Source organism: Aplidium turbinatum, chromosome 2 (genome assembly GCF_918807975.1).
Source record: "Aplidium turbinatum chromosome 2, kaAplTurb1.1, whole genome shotgun sequence".
Taxonomy (NCBI): Eukaryota; Metazoa; Chordata; class Ascidiacea; order Aplousobranchia; family Polyclinidae; genus Aplidium; species Aplidium turbinatum.
This window is the reverse complement of record NC_137473.1, coordinates 53,006,136-53,028,081: the sequence shown is the minus strand read 5'-3', so window position 1 is coordinate 53,028,081 and position 21,946 is coordinate 53,006,136. Positions and strand designations below refer to the sequence as shown.

Here is a 21,946-nt window from a genome sequence, read left to right as displayed (position 1 = left end):
TTTGCACGTGCACACATTTGATCAGAGTTCGAAACTCTGTCAGGTCATACCGGCAATATTTTCTCATAAGGTGTTAATAGTTTCCTCTTTGCCGTCATACATACGTCAGTCACTCAGTCAGTATACAACGTCGAAACGTCAGTTTGTAGGCTACAGAACGTCGAAACGCCACATCACTATAACAATTTCTATGTCTCCGCTTATAGATTTTTACTCATCGGATGAACATTGCAACAGTTACTAGAGAAGTAATTATCTCGATTAACATCAAAATTTTTCAACATTTAACATTTGAAAAGAGTGAAATTTCAATTTTGATTTCCATTCAGCAGTGATGAAATAAATTTAGTCACATGCCAGTCCTCACAAAACTTCTGTATTAAAAACTGTGACACTAGGCATCGCTGCTGGAAGCGACAAAAGTTTGTAACGTCTGGTTACCGTAACGCGATGTTATTTCATGCTTCTTGCTCAATATTGTTTTTTCTATGGACAATAATATTCAAAACAAGAAAAAAAAAACTTACAGATTTTTGGCTTTTTGAAGCTTCGGATGAGGAACTTGGTGCTTTCTTTGCTCCCTGAAAGCATCAATGCAAACAAGTGTCACAAATGTTTCCATACATGGGATTTAATCGCGCCGGACAATTTGCTTCTGATTTGATGTATGTGGTCTCGCCACAAGCAAACTACTTTGGTATTTTTAACTTTAAATTCAATGTTGTCACGCTTGGCTACCTCCCACTCCTCTTCTTCCTCCTCTTCTTCTGACGTCACTTCGCTCTCTTCATTCTCCACATCCAGAGTCTGGTTCCACAATTCCGCGGCTTGTTTTGCGTCTTCATCGAGCCCGCTCCCAGGCCGATGCTTTTTCACCACGATGGCTGCAACCTGAGAAAAAATTTTTCAATTTAATTCAATCCATAAACAAAAAAAGCCCAAAATGTAGATACTAAACTCATGTTCAGCAAACGTTTCGCAAACTAAACTGTTTTCATCGTTACTGCTTTTCGAAACGTTTACAGATCGTGAGTTTAGTTTCTAAATTTTGGGCTCTATATTTTTTGACAAGACTGACCAGGCGTTCCAACCATTTTGCTCTTAAATTCATGAAGGTTTCACAAAAGTAAATTAGCCCCTGTGCTTTTAATCACGTAATGGAGTTAATATTGTTGATCTACCTGGTTCAGCAATATGTGGTTATTTTCAAACACAAAAACTACATTTGTGTGTTTAAAGATAAATATTTTGAATTCCGTTATGGCACTTAGCTTTGTGTATTTGTACGTAGTGGCAATCAAAATGCACTTTCCACCAAAACTCTCCTATCTGTCTGAGTTATATAAAGCTACGGAACAAACAGATCAATTGTTTGTGTTTAAGAGAAACCTTTTGAGCATGTGCTGTCAACTTCTCGGATCGACTGGAAATGGGTCTCGAATCACTGGAGGCTCCTCCTTGGGAGACTGCCTGGAACATACAAAGTGTTGACGTATGGAAGCGCATTGTGACATCATAGTTGCCGTTGGGCGATACATGATAATGAAAGTTTGATCATCAATAAACTCCATTTTAAGAATTTGAGTTGAAAGTCTAGAGATATGAAGAACCATACCAAAGACCTGTTAAGCAGAACTACCATACTGACATTTAAAAACGATCGCTCTTGCAAAAATTAATGATAGGACGATATGGCATTTTATTGGTTGGTCAATCAAGCAAAGCTAGCTTTAAAATACCTCTTCCTTCACCGCGGGCCAGTCATTCTCCTCCTTCTCGCTTTCTGCCTCTTCGTCTGTGACCTCATAATCGGTGGGTTCAACGTCGGAAGACATTTTGTCTTGATCTTCATCATCTTGAGAAGAAGATTCTACTTCCTGGAAAGACACTCTTCTCTCCTGCTTGACCGAACTAAAAAGAAAAAATGTTAGATAGAAATTTAAAATATTATTTAGATTAAAAAGGCATGCATTGACTGATTCACTAATTAAAGGAATTTTTTTTCTTGGACTTACACTGAGACAGTCTCTTTCGAAGTTTAACCCTGGCAGCTTCTTCAATTTGAATCTTTATCCTCGGACTGACAAAGCCTTGATAGGTTATTTCTAGTAGTTTCGCATATTTGAGGCTTTCGATGCAGGGCCGGTTACCGAGATTGGCAGAGTGAAGTTTTCCGATTATTGAAGTGTTGTTTCCGGGAAATTATTCTACCCATTAGGTACTGCTGAATAGAGAGCAGTCGTTAGAAAACGTTGCTCAAGCGCATACCCCGAGAGTCGAACCAGCGCCACTTGATCTTGATTTTTCTTCATTCACGAAGTCACGCGCTAACCAACTGAGCTATCGGGGCATTTTCTTGTCGACATCAAGTCAGGGGAGATGATTTATTCCATTTGAAGGGTACGAAACGTGTTAGACAATGATTATTTCTTAGACAGTCTGTGTTTTCAATTGTATGGTTGAAATAATACGAAAACAGAGTATTTCGTCATAGCACATGACTAGGAAACTGTCTTCCAAAGGCCAGTGCAATTCGCTATTACCACAGAGAACTCGCAGCATCTGGCTAAAACAGGTCGTTAAAATCTACACTGTGAAGTAGGCTAAGCAACGATCATGCTGCTAAAAGAGAAACTCAATCAATTGCAAAACATCGTAAATTCTAACTAACCTTGACTTGTCTCCAATCGTTGAGTCCACAACTGATTTCAATGCGGGTTTCGGAAGCGATACATCTTCACTTTCTTGTTCTTCCAAAGTTCCTATGATGATGGAAGAAGTTAGCATCAAGCGATGTTCAATGTCGCGTAGCTATCACAGTGTAGATTTTTACAACACGTAATTGTACAATGTACACTTGTACAGTGCTATATTGTGCTCAACAAATCTACAAATAATGAGTCGACTGTTGTGCTGAAATTGGATTATGACTAGCAGCGTAATTGCTTCTGCTACGACAATCAAGAGCTGGAAACTTCACACTTATTCTTTTTTCGTCGGACAATTTTGCGTTTGATAAATATGTGTGAAAAAAACAAGAATAGGTAAAACAGTAAAAAAGCAGCAAAATCTCCATCGTATCATACCTTACGTCCTTGCATAAAAGTTAGCTAGTAGTTGGTCATTTACCTCTCAACAGGTACGCTGCTCTTCTCTCTCCCATACATCTCTATCTTTTTCTTCCTCTTCCTTTCACCATAACTAACCTCTTCCATCACAAAACTTAACACTTCTATCCAGTCTCTGTCTTCTACCTTCCATACTACCGATTGTATCTTTTAGTAATCCCTGTTGAATCATAGGCTACTAGATTGCTTTAATTAGACTGCAAACTTCTCAAACGTAATTTCTCAATTGGATTGCAAACTAAAACGTGCTCCTAATACTTTCAATATGTGCGGTTTAAATTAAAATAATTAGTCAGGTCAACAAAAATTTGTTTTTGGTACCAGGAATCTAAGAGCTATTTTTTACCAGTTATGATGTCTTTGTCTGCTTAGCGTTTTCAAAAATATACCTAGCGCACTGCTCCTTTAATGTTTTGCAAACTACACATCTTAAGCTCCAAAAAATTCTGGTTTTGTTTACATACAGTATATGAAAATCGGGTAAAATATGACGTAATAAAACGAAATAAAACTTATTGCATTTTTGGAATCAGCGCCATCAATATACCTCAAAATTGGTCTAACATTTCAGGTACCAAAGTAAGTGTTGACCAAATTAAACTTCTAGGCAATTTACCTTTCGAAATCGTGTCTGTCATTTCTTCACTCTTCTTCGTTTCGCTTTCAACAATTGTATCACCGCTAGATCGCACCAGAGAGCCACCCACAGACACTACCTCACCATCAGGCAGAGTAAGAGAAGCCGCCACACCACGATTACCTCGCTTCATCACAGAAGGGACGCTGCCACGCGAACTACGACTCTACCAAACAAAAAGTTTAGTCCGGGGATCGAACCAATATAGCCACTACGTCAAACAATCAAATTATTGTTTCTCTCGAAGTAGCAACAAAAGATTCCAAACCTTTTTGGTAGAAGTTGATTTGAGGTTGGATGATGATGACTGACTCCCTGGTCCTTTGATTCCCTTCATACCTACATGAGCAATGTAGAATAAAGAACAGTTGTAAGATACAACTAACGTCTTTGGTAATAAGGGCTTTCGCCGACGTTTCAGTACCACCACAACACTTATCATAGCCTACTATAAGCTGTGTCACACTCACACACAAATCCAATGTGCTGTTGTGTTGAAAAAATAAAAAGAATGGGAAGATGGTTCAACAATAAATTCGTAGAGTACCATTGGAACATATGGGACAAGTCTCTGATTTGTTGAGTGGATACAATTGATATCTGAAGGTTATTTTAACGTTTTAACGTGACGGAAAAATAAACAGTCTTGATGAACATTGAAATTTTGTCTACATTCTCATTCTAGACCTACTGTACACACAATCAGCTGCTCCGTTTGAGCCAATGAGCAAGTCATCCACGTAAAAAAAATCTTTGCATGCAAAATTTTCAAGCAAATATTTTTCTAGCCTACTCTAATGATGCATACCAGAATAAGTTGGTTCTCCTACTGATTCCTTTTTCATCCAAGACTTGCTACTCGTCGAGAACGTATCGTCTGACGCCAATGATGCTACATGCACATGCAAACATCCACTATGCTTTATACGAGATATATTAATTTTACGTTTGCAAACGCTAAATCAATGCACCCGACAATAAATCAATTTTGAAAATTGATTTATTTCAGCAGTTTGAAATCTTTATGAGTTTATTTTTGTGTGATAAAATTGCAGTAATTTGAAGATTTTTTTTTACAAAAGTTCCATTGAATACTGAAAAGTTTGGGTGTTCATCAGGACAATTATCGTTTTTAGCACTAGTTGCAACGTTCATCTGATGAAATTGAAATCTTGTGAAATCTTATTTTGTATGTTATTCGCTCTGAGGATGCGCATTGTCATGGTGCGCGAAACGTCAGTGAGGCATTAAACCATCCTGTTTATTGTTGCTTTTACTTTCAATTTCATTAGATGTACGTTGCAACTAGTGCTAGAAACGAGAAAAGTTCCATTCCTAAATAGAAGAATCCTAAAATTTCATTCCCGATTAGAAAAACGTCTGTATTCTTATGATTTGAAAAAGTTCTGTACTTACTAATAACAGAGACACTAAGCTACATGTGCCTTTACAAGAATCAACTGGCCAAAAAAAAATCTACTTTATATGGCAAATAGTTTATATAAAAACAACATGAAACAGAAGTGCTGCAAACATGCAATATTTAAACAAAAGAGCTAAGGTCACCGCGTGATAACATCCGTTCCACTTATTGGTGATGCAACAAGTCAACTTGTTACAAAACTATCACTACATAATTTCTAGTGCAAGAAAAGTGCAGTTGTGCATTCAGATTGCATTGTAGTATGCGATACTCAGTGAGCTTGGAGTAAACTTGTACAATAAGCACAGATCACAAACTAATGGAAAAATTATAATGCTCATCAGTATAACTTGTATGATTTGCTTACAAATTACAAGGAATTGTTGCAAGCAAAGCCGAAGCCAAGTGAAAGGTTTTGGATGAACCAAGATTATTTTATCACAACCAATGCAGTTCCTACCATGCTTTGATTTTTTGCTCTTACTGCTCGTAGTTTGACTGGACTTGGACGCAACTGATCGCTTCAGTGATTTCTGATCGCTCGCCAGCGATGATTGTGACGTATCGTCGCCATTACTGTCAGAATCGTCTTTATCTGAGTCTACAAATAGTTTCATCAACTTGAATTGTAGGAATGTGAGCACTTTCACATTTTGTAAAGCGCCATGGCCAACTGAAGATTCGGCCTGACTAGTGACATTATGCCCACTGCTATTGCCAGTCGGGTTGGAACTTTCTTAAAACCGCATTTTCTCATCTTTGATTGATTGGTGATGCTCACCACAATTGTCGCTCGGGAAAAATTACAAGATGATAAAAAATGATTCTTATAAAAATCTAATCGCACTGATAGTAACAGTATAGGACAATAGAAACATTTATCGTTGATCAGTATAATTCAAAAGCCGCAACCATCGCAACAACTACCCATAAGTTTTTCATAGTCCAAAAAGAGAAATAAGTAAACGAAATCTGTCAGGTTCTTAAACTTGTATAATTATTGATGCCCAGAACAAAGGTTGAGAGACATCATCCTATTTTTTTTTCATCAAAAAGAGAAAGACAAGAATAGAAAAATAATGGATGAAATAATGAAAACTGTAATGTGACGCAAAGGAGTTTATTCTCACACGAGACAGTTCAATCATAAATGATTGAACTGACTCGCGTGAGAATAAATTCCTTTGCATTACAAGACATGTAACCGAGTCGTTCATATCAAGCATTGTTGTGGGTTTGACACCTGTCAGAAGATATTTCATTTTCCTGTAATGTGACGTATTCTTACCGCTTTTTTTGGATGGTGATTTCTTTGACGATCTTCCTGCATCGCTGCCGCCAAAAGATTGTTCCTTATCTGAGGCTTGATCGTTTCTTTCTGATCCTAATTTCCCACCGAAAGACTTGTGACTTCCGGGAATGGAAGCGGAAGGGCTGAGGTACTGTGTACCAGGTACAGTGTGGTGGCTGGAGAGGACCGATTGTTGAAAAGGTGAGACAGATTTCTGAATGACAGCCAGAGGGGTCGCGGGTTCGATTCCAATAGAAGGCACGATGGAAGAGTGGACGAGAGAAGGGACCTTTTCAGAAACCTTAATAAAATACAGCATGCAGTTACACCGCAGAGTTGAAAGATTTAAAAAGTGAACCTGATGAGTGACACATTGACAAATTTTCCCGTTCGTTGACGTGCTGGCAGACCTATACCGACTTTCGTAGCTGGTAGTATATTTTTCATTCGGGGCGCGTTAATGATAAAAAACAAAATGATATGATATAAACATTTGCGCAAATACATTGTTTATAAACACAACAGTACATATTGTACAAAATTATCAATTTGTGTGTTTGTGATACAACAGATCCAACTTTTCACCGAAGACAAAGAAATGACGTTTATTCTTTTCTGCTTAATGTAACCACGTTTGAAACGTGATGGAAAACAAGATTTTCAGACAAACACATGCACAATAGAGATAACAACAAAGCAACATTTCACTTTCCTTATTTTGCTGTGCCCAAGTACAAAATGTTTTCTACTTTTACTCAAAGAAAACAATTTTCAACCAAACTTAAATAATTTGTCAGAAAATTGCACCTGATCTTCGCTGCTTTTATAACTTTTTCTCGCAACACTGGAATGATCAGGCTGTGACTTCGAACTCGGATAATTCCTAACATCTTCCATTGATCTCGAATCGTTCCCTCCCGATAAGATGGATACTTTGTCAGAGAGGGTTTGCTTCACTGAAAGACAATGTATTTTATTGCATCATAACTGACAAGATAATTGCTAAATGACGTAAAGAAAAAATGAGAATAAATGGTTCAATTTACAGGTTGATTTGTATATTTTTACACAAGCGATTTACTGGCCCTCCTCCCCAAACACTGAATAAGGCGTTTTTATGGTGGCGAAAGTTTTTATCTACAAACTGTACGAGTTACAGAACCTGCATGATCTTATGTTTCTCGGCAGTCGAGTGTAGCAAGAATTGACAGCGATAGACATGTGTTTCGCCCATGAAGCTGAGCTCATCAGTATCGCACCACTAATTCATGTCACATAGTTCTCAACCGCTGCTTTTACATGATCTTATTCACTTTATAAGGTTAGACAATTTAAATTTTTGCAGCCTGTTATAAGAACCAAATTGGAGCCGCCTGCAGAGAAAAATATAGATTTATAAAAAGAAAAAACTAAATAATATGCAAGTGACATGACGTTATTGCATCACTGCAACTACAAATAGAAAGAGACTTGCCTAGGTTGCTGGTAATCGGCATTCGTCCACCATAGAAGCTACCGCGTTGCTTGACTGAAGCTGTATCGTCATTTGGCAACTCTGGTGCAAAAACAACCTAAGACAAATATAATGTCAAGAACTAAGTTACAAAAACATTGTAAAAGGTGGTTAAAAGAAAAGTATAAATAAAATTTGGTTTTCGGGAAGAAGATATTTTTTTGAACAACAAAGTAAAGAAATATTGTAAATTCTATTCAGCTCCTAAACTACTGAAAAAATGTTATAAAAGACAGTTGCCTGTTTAGCTGCCGAAGAGTGACTGGATGCGGCTGATCTTGGAGCGGGAGGAGAGAATTTGGAAACTTCTTTCAAGATTTCACGTTTTTCTAAAGAAACTACACCATGACCTTCTTCAATGGAGGAAGCGTGGCTCCTCCGCCTGCGTCCTTTCAATGGCTCCAGAAGAATCACTTCATCATATTCAACCTATGTCGTTATAAGATGTTTTATATATATTGTCGTTACAAGACCTATGTCGTTACAAGACCTGTGTCGTCACAAGACCTGTGTCGTCACAAGACCTTTGTCGTTACAATATCTGTGTCGTCACAAGACCTGTGTCGTCACAAGACCTGTGTCGTTACAAGACCTGTGTCGTCACAAGACCTGAGTCGTTACAAGACCTATGTCGTCACAAGACCTGTGTCGTCACAAGACCTGAGTCGTTACAAGACCTATGTCGTCACAAGACCTGTGTCGTTACAAGAACTGTGTCGTCACAAGACCTGTGTCGTCACAAGACCTGTGTCGTCACAAGACCTGAGTCGTTACAAGACCTGTGTCGTCACAAGACCTGTGTCGTTACAAGAACTGTGTCGTCACAAGACCTGTGTCGTTACAAGACCTGTGTCGTCACAAGACCTGAGTCGTTACAAGACCTGTGTCGTCACAAGACCTGTGTCGTCACAAGACCTGAGTCGTTACAAGACCTGTGTCGTCACAAGACCTGTGTCGTTACAAGAACTGTGTCGATACAAGACCTGTGTCGTTACAAGACCTGTGTCGTTACAAGACCTGTGTCGTCACAAGACCTGTGTCGTCACAAGACCTGAGTCGTTACAAGACCTGTGTCGTCACAAGACCTGTGTCGTTACAAGAACTGTGTCGATACAAGACCTGTGTCGTTACAAGACCTGTGTCGTCACAAGACCTGAGTCGTTACAAGACCTATGTCGTCACAAGACCTGTGTCGTTACAAGAACTGTGTCGTCACAAGACCTGTGTCGTCACAAGACCTGTGTCGTCACAAAATCTGTGTCCACAAGACCTGCGTCGTTACAAGAACATTCAGTAAAGAATGACCAGAAAAAGAAACAGGTGGACCGTGTTCGTTTATCGAAAGCAAGTAGTAGTATTAAACTCTTCGACGCTTTGTATATAACAAAATCGTATACGTGCATATATTCACTCTTTAAAACGCTGTTTGTAAAATTTCTTATTTTATTATTTCTATTTTTAAGTTTTAAAGAACCTTTCAACTTTGCAAACAGGTTAATACATGCAAGCAGTGTATCTACTATCTATGTATGTCTATTGTCTAGGTTATTAGAAAATAGTAACTAAATTTGATGTAATTTGCTCTGCTTGGATTTTTTGCTTGGCATTGAGCACTTTTGTAGCATTGTTAACATTCATTGTTGTTATGTAGGTCCACGTGTTGAAAAGGATATCAAGAAAAAGGATCGAAGTAATAATAATAATTAATTATGGCGTTTTGCCATATTTGTAGTAAAAACTATGCTCCTAGAGGACCTAGACAATAGCAAACAATATGTATTTGCCAAATAAATGACTTGTACATACACATCGCATCAGTTCACTTAATCCACAACCTACCCCTTGATTGGGTGGCGGCCGAGCGAGTACTCTCATATCCACCGCTGGGGTGTTTGTGGGGACCTGGGTGGGCGCCCCAGGGCCCATCCCCGCATGCACGCGTTGATGTTTAGAGCCTTTTCGGTTAGCATGCTGGTTAGAAAGTTATTAAAGATTAGACATGCAATTATCCATACACCTTTAGAGTAAACACGCAATTATTCAACTAACTTAGTAAGCAAATTTTAGATAGTATTAAAATGACTAATTTTATAATTTGTACAATGCTTCGGAAGTGAATCAAGACCTCCTTTGCATCTTATACTGGTAAACGTATTCTAAGAAAGTAATCACATTTTGCTTTTCACAAAACTAGATCTTCAATTAATGTAATATAAATAAAGCGTAACATATTTTTAAGCTGACTACTCAACAAAATAAGCAACCAAGTTATTCCAAGAAATATCAGTATCGTCAATTCCATTTCTTCGGTTCTAGAAAATTTATAGTAAAAAAAAGTTCACAAAAACTTTGCAAAAATGTTTCATGTTAAGATAATACTGTAACTGGATTCGGATTTGCTGTAAACGAAATCAGAGTAATTTATCAGGTTATTAACTGTGAGTTTGATTTTCTAATCCTTATTGTTGTAATTATAGCGGTACTGTACTTTCAATTACTCGAAACAAAGTTATTCCTGGGCTGCAACCAGTAGTGTGGAATCGACTGTATGGATTTTGGTACTTTCAGAGTCGAAATGTTAGAGTTTATCATTTTTTGGCACAAATGTTAGAGCCCAACTTCACCTTTGTGGGTACAACTGCTGTTTTAGTTAATTAATTTCCACACGTTACTTTGTAGCACAGAAACATCGAAAGCGGAGTGGCCTACTCTACTAATTTCGTGGCAATTCGTTATAGCGGGAACAAGTAGAGAATAGCTGTAGCGGTTACGAAAGAAACTCTACTCGCGTTCTTATCTTGAATTATAAATAAAAAAACAAGCGTTTACTCCTCAAAAGTACTTGACTTTTGAATCCAATGTCGAAAACCCAGTGTTCAAATGTTTTGACAACAGCCTTTAGATTGCTAAGAATGTAATCGTACGTTGAATGTAATCGTACGTAAGAATATAATCGTACGTTGAATGTAATCGTACGTAAGAATGTAATCGTACGTTGAATGCAATCGTACGTAAGATTGTAATTGTACGTTGAATGTAATCGTACGTAAGATTGTAATCTTACGTTTTGCGGTTTGCAACGATGAAAAATTTATATTACGAATTTGGCGTCTTGGATGGTTTGTCAAAGTACCAAGTGAATAACTCAGCATTGTTTCTAACTGTTAAAGTCAGTGGCTGCATTTTTACGATCTTTCAACAAAATCAAGCATCGAATCATTGCTACCTTCTCTACCGCATACCCAGCCAGCAAATCATTCTTTTTTTGCATTGATTCAACGTCTAGAATCAATGCAAAAAAGGACTGATTTGCACCCTGTATACAGCAAAGGTTGCCGTCAACTTCACTAGACGTTAAAACGATAGTTTTACTTGTTGTTAAAACATTTATATACAAATCCGACAACAAGAAAATAGGTGAACACGACTTACTGACCGACAGAAGAAAAAACATTTATTTCTGAGAACACCAGATGAGGTAAGACCGACAAAAACCGCAAAAGATTTAACATGAATTGCTGTGGCTAACAGAAACAAAGTTCTCGGAACTGTGAGCTTTGACATTTCAAAACTTTTCACTGTTGTCTTGGGAATTTTATTACTGTGTCAATACATTTGTTAGTCCATCTAACCTTAAATCAACGTAAATTCATAACTAATTGTTATTGCTTTCTCAGTCAACTCACTTTAATCTCTGTGAAACCATCTTGGGGCACAATGGCGTATATGTCGTTACCATGGTGTCCTTCAGCTTGATAAGCTTCTGCAAGAACGTTATGCAACGTTAAGGCAATCTATTTTGCATTTGCAAATAATTGGAATTCACTGAGAATAATGTTTGAATAAGAAGTTGATAAGCACATACTAAACTGAAACAGACTGCTCAAGAGTTTGGCAGTAATGGCGCATTCTTAATTTGATATGTTTAGCATCGTCATTGGCAATTAGCATCTTTTTGGCATGATATCACTATATATTATGTACATTGTATAATGTACATGTATATTGTATATATATATCATTATTTATTATTATAGAAATCTAAACTGGCTAAGTCATGCTATCTGAGGTGGCCTAGCAATCATCAAGCGCAGCACTTATTCAATATTGATATATACAGTACAGTATTATGGTCTCGTGCATTTGATAATTCAGAGACACATAATGCAGTGGATGTATATGACAACAGTACCAAAAAAAGCAGTATGAAGTTAACTTTGACTGCTGCGCTTCAAAAGCCTACCACATCGCATTTGTATTATTTCCAGCGTTAACTATTCACATCTGAAAAAGCCAATCCATTGTCGGCTGTTATCAAATCATCGCAAACTAATTTGTACACTTCTGCACTCAAATAACAAAATTAATTTTTTTGTTTCATGAGTCAACATTTATAGACGTTGAATTAAACTCAAAACGACGGATCTTTCTGTCACATCAAACACAAGACATTACTTAATCACAACTATAATTACTTCCATTTACATCAATTAAGCGATTTGCTTCAATGTAACAGATAACATAATTACAATTACGCAAGACTTCTAGTAGTAGTCTTGCGTACTTTAACGTAAAAACATCGTGAACGTTGAGTGATGATAAAACTGTGAAACAATATGAGAATAACTGTGGACTTTGAAGGACATTGAATCAAGTTAAAACAAAAGAAAATACACGCGTTTAATCTATTATGTAGAACTATCGTCCGATTAATCTATGTGCCTATTGTCATAATAGGCACTTAGCGAAATCTTCTAGGGCGTTTGTGAGGGAATTGGACGTCACAAAATGAACTGAAGTGAAAAACAATAGAAACGAGGTATTCAAGCAAAATTCTATTGTGCTATTGTTTTGGCAACTGAAGGGTTAGGAAGCAGCACATTGGCATATCATGTTTTGTGGATAGGTTTCCTTTCTAGGTTAACTGGGGTACAACTTACAACATAGTTTCAACGTCTTTCACCTTTGAATCAATGCAAAACTAAAACTAATGAAGCTAAAAGTTTCAGCGTTTTCTCAATTTGAAGCAATTTTCATTGACAGTGTTTAGCCTAAAACAGAATAAACAACTAAAAATTGAAAGAATGAAAAGGATTTAAATGGCGTCATAAAGCTTTAAAATACGATGTGCGTCGTTTGACAATGTTTAGTATACACTCTCTTTAAATCTAAAGACGGCTGTGGCGAAAAGACAAGAGGGCGACATGTTATTCAAAAACTTTGATGGAAACACTTCAAAGTTCTTTCTACTTCAGACGTACCGTATCGCAAATTATTTCGTTTAGAACTTTAAAGTAATAACAAAATCAGATCACAATATCACAATGTATTTGCTTTTGCATGACTCTACTAGGGTAAACCACAATATTTTAAGCAATAGATTGAGTTTCGCTTTTAGCAGCATGATCGTTGCTTAGCCTACTTCACAATGTAGATGTTAACGATCTGTTTTAGCCTGATGCTGCTGTTTCGCTGTGGTAATAGCGGACTGCACTAGCTTTCGGAACACAGTTCCCTAGTCATGTGCTATGACGAATTAACGGCTGTAGGCGCTTGTTCAAGGATTTAAATATTTTGGGAAACACTTCATACAGCTAAAATGTATAAGCTGTTTTCAGAGATTACATCAATTCAGCATGGACAATGTTAAAAGAGCTTTTGCTTCTAGTTAAATAACACAACAATGATAAGTTAAGGTGGGACTCACCAGGTGGGATCTTCGGTGCGACTTCAACGTCTTGTTGACTGCAATGCATGAACTTGATATCAACATCGTCTTTTAAAAGACTGCATTTTTAGACTCAATAAAATCACTTAAGTTCATTGGTTGGTCACTAAAATGCACGTTTTCTCTGTTTTGATATCTTTTAGCTCATTGATGGCAGTTTTGTAAATTTTCAAAAACGATTCAGACCTCTTGATGAAAGTTCGGTTACTGAGTTAGCTGTTTGAAGTGCGTGATTGTTGTTTTAAAAAAAACTTACAAAACATTATGAGAAACTTTATGTTGGACAAACACACCTTGCCGATGTTAAGAAACTGCAATGCCATTAACTAATCACAAGATAATTCATCAATATTTGAATTTATGAAAATGCAGTACGAACAGCTCATGGTCGAGAACAATGGCGCATTGTATCCAACCCTCAATACGAGGAAGGAACATAATGATGATGAATTCATCAAGTAAAACTTTAAGGAAAAATATATATCTTCAGTACCTTCGGATGGATTCTTTTTCAGACTTTCTTCTGTGCTTTCGGTCGCTTTTATGTTTTCTTTCGTCTGATAATAACAATAATACTTAAGATTTTACAATTTGGAAATTTAAGACAACGAATTATATAATCAAAGACACTTGAAATCTTTTCTACAAAAAAAGTCACTCACTTTAGCCATTATAAAGTTAAATTAATCTGACATGCAATGCTTTTCATTTTTTTGATAAACGTGCATTTCAAAAACAATGTTGTGAATAGACTGCTGGCTTTGATCACGAAAAGTACTGCCGAATCAAGTACTTTATTTGTAATAGAAATCTACCCTTTATAATGTTTCGCTATTTTCACATACGAAAAACTCAGGAACTTTTCAAAGCACGTAGTTTCAAACGGTGGAAAACGAACAGTTAACTTCAAGCAAATCTTTAAAATTTTCAATTTGTTTAGATGCAACTTTAGTTATCACTAGTCGGGTTTCAAAACGTTTTCTGAAAATGAGTTTGGTAGGCTGCCTTCATTTTGGGACTAGATTGACCAGGCGCTCCAACCATTTTGTTTCCAAATTAAAACCCTTTGTATCTTCGCCTCAAGCAGACATACAATCGCATTAAGTTTCGATATTATTAGATTATTGCTTTCCTATTAAGTTTGACTTTTCTATGTCCTACCTTGAGCTAGAGTTGAATCTTCAGGAAGATGTCTGTGTCTTCCATGTCTCCTACGTTGATGCTCTTCATCATGACGTTGTTCATCCCGTGAAGGAGGTCTGGAGGTGTCCGCGTTATGCAATGCAATAGATTGTTACATCACTTCCTCTTGTGACGTCACACAGAAGAGAAAAACAATTTTTATTCAAACACTGTATTCTGGTAGCAGCCACATAACAAGCAACATGTTTTTTTATAATACAAAAAGCCAAACCTTTGAGCTTCTTTTTGTTTAGAAGCCAATTCTTCTGCTTCCATCTCCTACAAAATACAAAAGAAGATGCGGTAAAATATCATATCTAGCTTTGTACAAGCTTGTTTTTGACTTTGGAAATAAGTAATTGACAAAATCCAAGTTTCAAAAAAGTTTAACACGGAATAAAAACATATATTTTACCATCGCTGCCTTCTCCTCCAAAACCTTCTTCTCTCTCATTTTTCTTCGATTTTCTCTATCTTCCTTTCGTTTGCGTCGTCTCTCTTCTTTCATCTGACGCTCCTCTTCTTTAGGATCAATTAGTTTCTTAACAAAAGATAGGAAGACAAATCATAAAGATGTCGAATTGATTACACTCAGATCGTCTTTTGTATAGAGACTAAATTTTCTACGCAAATAAAACGTCAAAAAAACAATAATTCAACGGTATCTTGATGACACATGTGAAAAAAGTAGTTTAACAAATGCTTAGGAAACAATATAATAAAACTAGAATTTTTATTACAATACAGGTTTCACCAAAAAAGTAAGCCATTACCTCATCAGGTTCCGGGGGTGTCTCCTTTTTCTTCCGTTCCGGAGGAGACTGTTCCTTTAGTTTGGCCGCTTTCTCAGCAGCCCTCCTCGCCTGAGCTTCTACTGCTGCTTTCTTGGCCAAAGCCTGTTCGGCAGCTTTCTGAGCTTTCCTTTCTTGTCTTCGCTTTTGTCTTTTCTCTTCTTTCAACTCCTGCTGTCTCTTTCGTTCCTTCATCTTCTCTTCTTGCTCCTGTACCAAGCGCTGTCTCTCCTTCATCTGTTGCCGAACGGGAGATTCCACAAGACTCTAAATAAGTCAACAAAAAGTGGAAATATTACTTTTGTGCAAAATCACACCATGGCCACCTGGAGATGCGGCCTGATTTGTCACATTTTGCAAATTTTGATTACAGCTACTGCTAGTGCTTGACTGACATTTTTTGAGATGTTTTTACTTTTTGCGGTTTCCTAATGACATAAAACTTTTTTGTTGCCTTGGGGAAGCAGTAGCAAATGAGAAAAAGTAAGTTGAAAAACGCAAAATCAGACTGTTATTGAAAAATTAACAGTCTGACTAAAATCTACAAAATCAAACTTTCTTTGTTTTTCAACATGTGAGGATGTTAAAACCTATTGTGGCATGTGGGGAAAACAGTAAAGAAAGCCTAAAAATCTAATTTTTAGAAAAATTTATTTAAACGTTCGCCCAAAGTTAGAAAAACCTGGAAATTTCTGCAAAATGTGACAAATCAGGCCGTATCTTTAGGTGGCCATGATCACACTTTATCCTGATGTGTGTTCTACGCTCCAAGGACTGTCGGTTCGGCACCCGTTGAAGGCAAGTGATTCAATATTGAGAAGACACTTAACATGCTTGAAAATGGTCACAAAGATCAGCTTCCTTGTTTTCCCGTTCACTAATCCCAATCTTTAAAATCAGAAATAATCCTAGACACGATAAACTTTATCAAACGTAGCTCTAATCTAACACAATTATATTGCTAACTTGACAAACATTATTACCAGTATGGCTCTCTGCATGTCAGCCATTAGTTCACTTGCGGCTGAAGATGATCCCTCTCTGTCGCTACCCTCTCTCACACGCTTACTGGATAGGACAAGCTCGAGGGTGTCCCGGATGTGCTGCTGGTGCTCATGTGCTGCTACGAGAAGTTCGGCAAGAATCTGTTTGAAGAGAAAATTTCGGGTTATGGGACATTGAGTAGTGAGTACATCAAATAATTTTCTTGTTTATGGTTATATGATAAGGCTATCCTATAGCTATTTTCAGCACTGAAGCAAACCCGAATCTAAAGTCTTTTGTTGTAAACGAGGAAATATTGAAAACGATCTTAATTACTATTAGCCTACCTCTTGCTTTTCTTGGGGTTTCAATTCCGAATAAGTTACTTCCTGGATTTCTCCAGACTCGTGATATTTCACAGCTTGTATGCCTCCTAATGGGGCGACTTCAGAAGGGGAAGGTTCAAGCTGAGAAGGAGGGGGCGCCCTACTTGCTGACCCAAGAGAGGCCACTGACTCTGAATGACCCTTGACCCTAAACACAACAAACAAACGTAAAATTATATCAGAGGGAAAAAGATACGCAGAAGTTCCAACATTCTGATGGAAACCTAACATAAAATATTATACAAGGTCCAGTATGCAAAAACAATGTAAAGAAACTTTTATTGCTTCTTTGGACTGTTGCAGTGAAAACTCTACAACAGAAGAACTCTTAACTGAAACGTTTTAGCAGCGAACAAACCTGTAAAACTCGTAAGAAGGGACATTTCCTGGAGCCAACAACATGTTCTTAGTGACCCGATAAGGTGGTGGTCTGGCCGACAAATTATAAGTGGCGTATTTGTACAGATGGGGAAGCAGTGGATTCTGACGATAGAGAGTTTTATCGGATATCATTCCACCGGACCGAAGTTTCTGAAGCATTCCTGAGACAGATACAACGTACAACTTTTTTAAACATTTTATTCTTAAAACTTTATACGAGAAAGTATTACCGGTTTGAAAATTATTGACTTGGCCTGACGTAGGAGTAAAGCCGCCTTGAAAACCCGTCACCTTGTGAAGTAACGCTGATGGCACTACAAAGCACTACTATTAGGGTTCATGCATGTATATGTTCTTAATTTTGTTACCCTCCTGCAAATTGGTTACCCCTCATGACGTAGCAGCATGGCTATAGCCTTGAATATTGAACATATGAAACTATAAATGTAACCATTAGATCAAAATTGGGAAAAACTAACTGGAAAAGGCAATCTGGTACTATGACACTGACACACTTCCTCAAATGGGCGATCCACCTAACACAAAAAGAAATCACTAAGAAAACAAATCAATAGGTTTTTATACGCTATTGATTTGTAACCTATTGATTTATAACCATTAGACTCATAATGATAATATAGCCTGACAGCAATTACGTAGCGCTGCATTCATAGTAAAAGCTATGGTTGAATGAGCTGTAGATATGCTGAGTCAGCATAAATATGTTAGCCTACTATAGGTTTTCCAACCTTCGTCCCAGTGTCTCGACCAAGTTGAGATGTAGCGTTTGGGGCTGAATCCTGGCCTTATCCTTCTCTCTGGCACATTTCCTTTCGGTTCGTGAATGAAGCGAAGATACAATTCATTTCCTATGAGCAACCAACTATTAGGTATGACGTAATAATAGACGCCTGACTGTGTCCATTGTCCAAACAGACAGCAAGTCATAAAGAATATGATGTATCAAAAAAGAAGTTAGGGTTAGCCTCTCCTACGCTTTTGAACGTACACCTAGAAGCCTGGGTTCGAATCTAGAATAGAAATATGTCTGTGTTTCTTGCAAACTGCCCCATGAACTTTGGCAACCTGCCCAACTTCTTTGTAAAGTTCCAGACACTCAGCGCCATAATCTTTATTCCGTGAGACTTTCTCTTTGGTAAGATTTAACGCATGTGATTGAAGGCGTCACACAATCTCATTACAAAAGTACCATTTTTACGTTGTAGATTTGTAAAATGTGCTTTAGTTTTAACTATGAAACCACTACAACCTATTCAACTTAACGGAGTGGTGAATTTACCTTTTTTCCTGTAGTCTGGTTTGTTGCCGTAACTTAAGATCGCCCAACTCAAGTCATTGCAGGTGCGGATCGGATCAGTTTCACTCTTGTCCTGGGTTGCTACGTTTCTTGGTGATTTTAAATCCACATCCTTAAAAATGACAATTTAAGTTTTATTGTGGACATGATTGCGTCATATAAATATTATGATCAAGAGAATGATCTTCTGACAGGTGTCACACCCACTACAATTCTGACAGGTGTCACACCCACTACAATGCTTGATATGAACGACTCGGTTACATGTCTTGTAATACAAACGAATTTATTTTCACACGAGTCAGTTAAATCACAAACTAAACATCGATTTTCATCAGCTAGCAGCTAGATCATCTTCAGTTAAGCTTGAATTCGAATAGAATTTAGTATTAGATTTAGATTAAGTATTAGATTAGTATTAGTATTTAGTATTAGATTAGTATTAGAATTTAGTATTATATTAGTATTACAATAGACCATCGACATCGATCGTTGAGGAAAATCAAGGCAGGCCTTATCCAGACATGGCCGATGATGATGATGATGAAAACAGCCCAGTTTTCGAAACGTCTGCTGAAAACGAAGTTACTACGCTACTTTTATTTTGGCCTCCTTATTTTTTGATTAGATTGACCAGGCCATCCAACTATTTACGTCTTAATTTAAAAACCTTTTGTATTTTCGCCTCATGACGACTTCGTTCTTCTTCGAGCGCTTTCTTGGCAAGTTCTTCAGAGAAAAGTAACAACGCACCTATGTGACAAAACGTAAGCTATTGTACGACCAGGTCAACGCATTTGTCTTTGAGGAATGTGAGTAAAAAGAGCTATTGGCTATTGCCTACCAAGAATCCACACAGGGTAAAAAGATCAAACAAACTAACTGTTAACCCTTATACAGCTACAAAAAAAAAACTGAAAAAGCAATTTACAGTCTGGGGCAGTCCAGCAAGTAGCATTAAGGGGAGGAAGCGATTCCAACAAAACAAAATAATATGTAGGTTTACATTAATGCAACTTTGCAAATGTATCGTAAAGAAAGTTAGTTTTCTGAGTTTTTGGGGGAGAGAGATCCCCTCCTTCCCCCTGGATCCGCCACTGCTTACAGTAGACTAAAGCTATGTAGCCTAGGAAGCAGGAACAATCGAACAGTTATTCACCTTTTCTTGTTAGAAACGTTTTGTGTAGAGGAATGTTATTCTGTCCATTGGTCGCTATTTCACTCGCGTTTGTTCGAGCAGCTTCACGCCGAAGAGCCTGCAACTAGAATGAAGCGCGCGGGTTTAATGAAAGTGACACATTATGGCAAAGTGATGCAATTAACACTGACAAAATTGTAGTTAGTAAGAGCAGAAATAACTATTCTACAGATTTGAGTTCATTATCCTAAGTACAAATTGAAAGTAGAAATTGAATGTCAGTGTCTCATGATATTCTTGAAGCTAAAATTGGTTTTCGTATCTTTACCACAAATAAGCATTAGTGTGCAAATGATATATATGATTAATACTAGGCTAGTAGGCTACTATGCTTAAGAAATTAATCACTTAATGTATAGCTACCAGTGCCTACTAAGAGGAAAAAGTATGAGGTACCGTACTGGTAACACAGGCTTCAAGCTTTTCTTTTGAAATAAGCTAGGTTAGTTATACAGTATGTTATGCTATTTTATAACAATATGTTTGATTTTGTAAGCACAGAGATGCCTTTTCATTATTTTACTGTAGCAGCCAGCATACCACACTTGCTATATTAACTCCTTTTAACAGGTACACTTTCAGAACCAATAAACAGTGCATTAACTCTGATAACCTTCGCAAAACAATCTAATTTTTACAGCACAAAAGTTCTAGATAAACTCAGATGATAAGACCACCACACCACCAGACTACCACATCAAAGCAAAGCTCAATGGATCACTGCTCCAGTGACCATCAAGGTTTGCCTTGAATGCATTCAAACTGGATAGCCTACATAAATGACTGTTTCAGGTAAATTCTAAGTATTTAAACTGTGATATTATGTATGTATCTATTGGCTTTTGAGGTGGACACATGGAACAGATCTACAATATATAGGCTATGCTAATTGTTGAAAGTAGCTTAAATGAAAAGAATTAACAAAAGTGTTGCTAATGATACAGAAACAACTACAGAAATACTACATTCTTAGGCATGAGACTGTGTCAGTATGGAAATGATCTAATTTTTTATTTTGTTGTTCTTGTGAGCAATCAATATGCTCTAAGTTTATCTAATCGATAGCCAAGGGTCAATGGCTTTCACTACCCCACAGTTAATGCGTCTCAAGCAATCAACGAAAAACATTTATTACTTAATTGTTATACCAAGGTCAGTTGCGAGAGAAAATTATGTTAATTGTGAAACTTTAAATAGTTTAAAGCACTTAGTCACCTGATATTGTTCATATTTTGACTCGAGATTGTAGTAATCTTCTGGTTCTAAATAAACATCCAATCTTTCATGGCCATTCTTGGAGAGCTAGTAGATAAATAGGCATTAAAAATTACATGTTAAAAGACATAAACTACTCTACAAACCTTATTGACAGTTTATGGTTGTGAAACATAATATTAAAGTGAGTTTCATAATGAACAAAGAAGAATGGAGCATAAACAATAGATTAAACTTTTACAGATGATAGGCTACTAAGAGTTTAGCCTACAGTGTGGTATAGTATCATTAACCATAAAAATCAGATAAAATTCCACTTAGATTACCAACTTTTTTCTTGTTGCAACCGTGCCAAAATACTTGTAGGCCTATGTATTTGAAAAATCATTTCTATCTTGAGCACACTAACATTCGATTATTGCCGCTTCTACCTTTTTCCAGACCCCTGCTAATAGCAGGCTGCTATGTTATGACAAATGATTTTTTGTTTGTTTTGATGGTCGGTAATAAAAAAGCATGATGCTGAACTTTACACATTTTATAATAATTTTCTTACCTGACCAATCCCTTTAGCAAGCAAAGACAGAGGTACAGATGAGCTTGCCATGATTTTGATATTAAATAAAATGTAGACTACAACCAGGTGGTAAATAAAAGTTCAACTTTAACCATTGTTACAATTTGCGGGCTTTAAACAAAAAACTCTACTGTAATACAAATGCAGAATTTAAATGACCTCTACCATCCTGGGGACCTATTAATGAGAATGGA

The 21,946-nt window shown here is 37.0% G+C and overlaps 1 protein-coding gene across 1 annotated transcript in view; it reads right to left on the bottom strand.

The window, feature by feature from the left end:
* The window catches only part of LOC145764827 (uncharacterized), a 34,675-nt gene extending 12,855 nt beyond the window's left edge, over window positions 1-21,820 (bottom strand). Inside the window, exons 1-30 of the mRNA XM_082576505.1 lie at window positions 21,732-21,820; window positions 21,176-21,262; window positions 19,922-20,024; window positions 19,433-19,515; window positions 18,745-18,874; window positions 18,194-18,313; window positions 17,422-17,605; window positions 17,025-17,211; window positions 16,677-16,838; window positions 15,676-15,960; window positions 15,318-15,443; window positions 15,135-15,181; window positions 14,882-14,979; window positions 14,214-14,277; window positions 13,700-13,737; window positions 11,679-11,755; window positions 9,832-9,963; window positions 8,233-8,421; window positions 7,954-8,050; window positions 7,287-7,435; window positions 6,477-6,780; window positions 5,649-5,789; window positions 4,574-4,657; window positions 4,034-4,104; window positions 3,745-3,931; window positions 2,672-2,762; window positions 1,740-1,911; window positions 1,390-1,470; window positions 739-891; window positions 528-581 (exon numbers count right to left, since the gene is read on the bottom strand). Of these exons, the coding sequence (XP_082432631.1) occupies window positions 528-581; window positions 739-891; window positions 1,390-1,470; window positions 1,740-1,911; window positions 2,672-2,762; window positions 3,745-3,931; window positions 4,034-4,104; window positions 4,574-4,657; window positions 5,649-5,789; window positions 6,477-6,780; window positions 7,287-7,435; window positions 7,954-8,050; window positions 8,233-8,421; window positions 9,832-9,963; window positions 11,679-11,755; window positions 13,700-13,737; window positions 14,214-14,277; window positions 14,882-14,979; window positions 15,135-15,181; window positions 15,318-15,443; window positions 15,676-15,960; window positions 16,677-16,838; window positions 17,025-17,211; window positions 17,422-17,605; window positions 18,194-18,313; window positions 18,745-18,874; window positions 19,433-19,515; window positions 19,922-20,024; window positions 21,176-21,262; window positions 21,732-21,782 (3,747 nt within the window). The 5' untranslated portion in view covers window positions 21,783-21,820. The remainder of the gene's footprint in view (window positions 1-527; window positions 582-738; window positions 892-1,389; window positions 1,471-1,739; window positions 1,912-2,671; window positions 2,763-3,744; window positions 3,932-4,033; window positions 4,105-4,573; window positions 4,658-5,648; window positions 5,790-6,476; window positions 6,781-7,286; window positions 7,436-7,953; window positions 8,051-8,232; window positions 8,422-9,831; window positions 9,964-11,678; window positions 11,756-13,699; window positions 13,738-14,213; window positions 14,278-14,881; window positions 14,980-15,134; window positions 15,182-15,317; window positions 15,444-15,675; window positions 15,961-16,676; window positions 16,839-17,024; window positions 17,212-17,421; window positions 17,606-18,193; window positions 18,314-18,744; window positions 18,875-19,432; window positions 19,516-19,921; window positions 20,025-21,175; window positions 21,263-21,731) is intronic.
* Between the last annotated feature and the right edge of the window lie 126 nt (window positions 21,821-21,946).